Below are 1,702 nucleotides of genomic sequence, written 5' to 3'. Positions count from 1 at the left end.
CTTGCGAAGCTTCAGTAAAGGGCACTGGTTGCGAGTATGTGGGCAGATACCGGGAGGCGGAGCCTTCGACGCTCTTTCTTTGTTGGGGGTTGTCGCCGGACCAGAGCCCGAAACCACATGTGAGGAGATGGACTTGACTTGAGAGTCTTCCACCAATGATCTCGGTCCCATGGCCATGCTGAGGGCTTCTTGGTCCATGGCACCACCTAATAAGCGTACCGTCGCTTGGGACAAGGGAATCCGTTCTCTTTCCGCCAGAGCAAACGCTCTACCGTTCAGAGACCGACGGAACTGGGTATCATAGACCATTGCGGCCGACTCTCCTATAACATGGAGACCCGGCATAACTCCTGCAAATAGTGGAGCACCCAGGGGCCTCCATTCACGTTGCAACTAGTGTCGATACATAGTAAGATGGGGAGAAGGCCGAACCACAGTTCACTGAGATTGCGAGGTTTGCGGCCACCAGTGGCCGAGTCGGGAATCCATTGGATGTTGCCGTTGACATCCACTACTGGCTTCTTGCCTCCCGTGGAACGATCGGAATTCCCGATTCGGAACCTAGCTTCACCTCTCGATACCACCAAACCGGGGGAAGCCGCACCACCATAACGCTTCGAAATTCGCTCCATGTACTCGAGTTGACCTTGAGCGGCAGGGCCGTGCTTGTTGGAGAAGGCCTTAGCAGCACCTTGTAAAGCTGATTCGATCCTCAAACCGCGAATCAAACGGAGACTCCGTCACGGAGTTGCCTCTGATCTGCCGTTTCTTTTTCACCAATAGGGCAAAGGACATCAACAATTGTATTCTTCAGCATATCTGGCTTTGAGACCAAGGTCGAGAGGTCAGCGGTACCCACACCAAGTGCGAGTAGCCTGTCGATGAGAGCATCACGCAGAACCGTTGGGCAGCTGGCCGGGAAAATCGCACGAAAGGCCTCCGTTTCCCTAGCCAAGGTATCCGCCATAGGTAGGAGGATGCAACAAAAAACTGAGCGAAACTTGGAACCAAATTCATAAATTAACCCTAAAGAGAATGAAGCAGCTGGGTAGCACGATAGTGATGTGGTAAACTATGAAAGTATAGGAAGAGACGGGTATAAAGTCGCCTCGGAAGAGCGAGCACAGCGTCTACCACGCTGCATCACAAAGCCATGTCCCCTATCCGTCTCACAAGACTCACACGTTCGGAGAGTTCCCGACGGGGAAGGTCTCCCTTGCAACGCGATCGGAGTCTGTATCAGGTTCCCAGGAATCAACGCTCACGGACGTGTTTCCTTGGGAAGACCTCACTGATCCACGGTCAGTGGTTAGACTAGGGATTCACTGACACGGCACAGGCTGAGTTACACGGAACTCAGAACTGAAGCTCATTGAATAGCTAAGTTCACCAAAGGCCACCAGAACTAGAGGATCATCCGTGCAACCTCACACATTTCGGGACCGATATACCGAAAGGCTCCTGTAATGATGCGCAGAAACCAGCGCCCGCCCAGACGATCTCGCTCGCCATTTAGGTGTAATAGCTATTATCAAATAGATTACACTGCTCATTGCTACTCTCAACTTTCTCCCTATTCCTTCACGTTGCGTCATAGTACAACATGGTGCCCAGACCCACCACTACCGACCACTCTGAGGAGACAGGTGACTCCGAGTTCTTAACCTTTGACGAGTTTAACGCCCTAGCTACCGAGGAGGAA

At 52.4% G+C, this 1,702-nt stretch overlaps 1 protein-coding gene across 1 annotated transcript; it reads right to left on the bottom strand.

Annotated features, from left to right (window-relative positions):
* Positions 1 to 442: 442 nt before the first annotated feature.
* Positions 443 to 700, bottom strand: Pmar_PMAR007852 (hypothetical protein; the record flags this gene model as incomplete). Its single annotated transcript, XM_002782462.1, has 1 exon — positions 443 to 700. A coding segment is annotated over one exon (258 nt), but the record flags the coding sequence as incomplete, so codon positions are not given.
* Between the last annotated feature and the right edge of the window lie 1,002 nt (positions 701 to 1,702).

This window comes from Perkinsus marinus (genome assembly GCF_000006405.1).
Source record: "Perkinsus marinus ATCC 50983 genomic scaffold scf_1104296939748, whole genome shotgun sequence".
Taxonomy (NCBI): domain Eukaryota; phylum Perkinsozoa; order Perkinsida; family Perkinsidae; genus Perkinsus; species Perkinsus marinus.
Note: the sequence above shows the minus strand (reverse complement) of the source record. Positions and strands in the feature narration are given on the sequence as shown.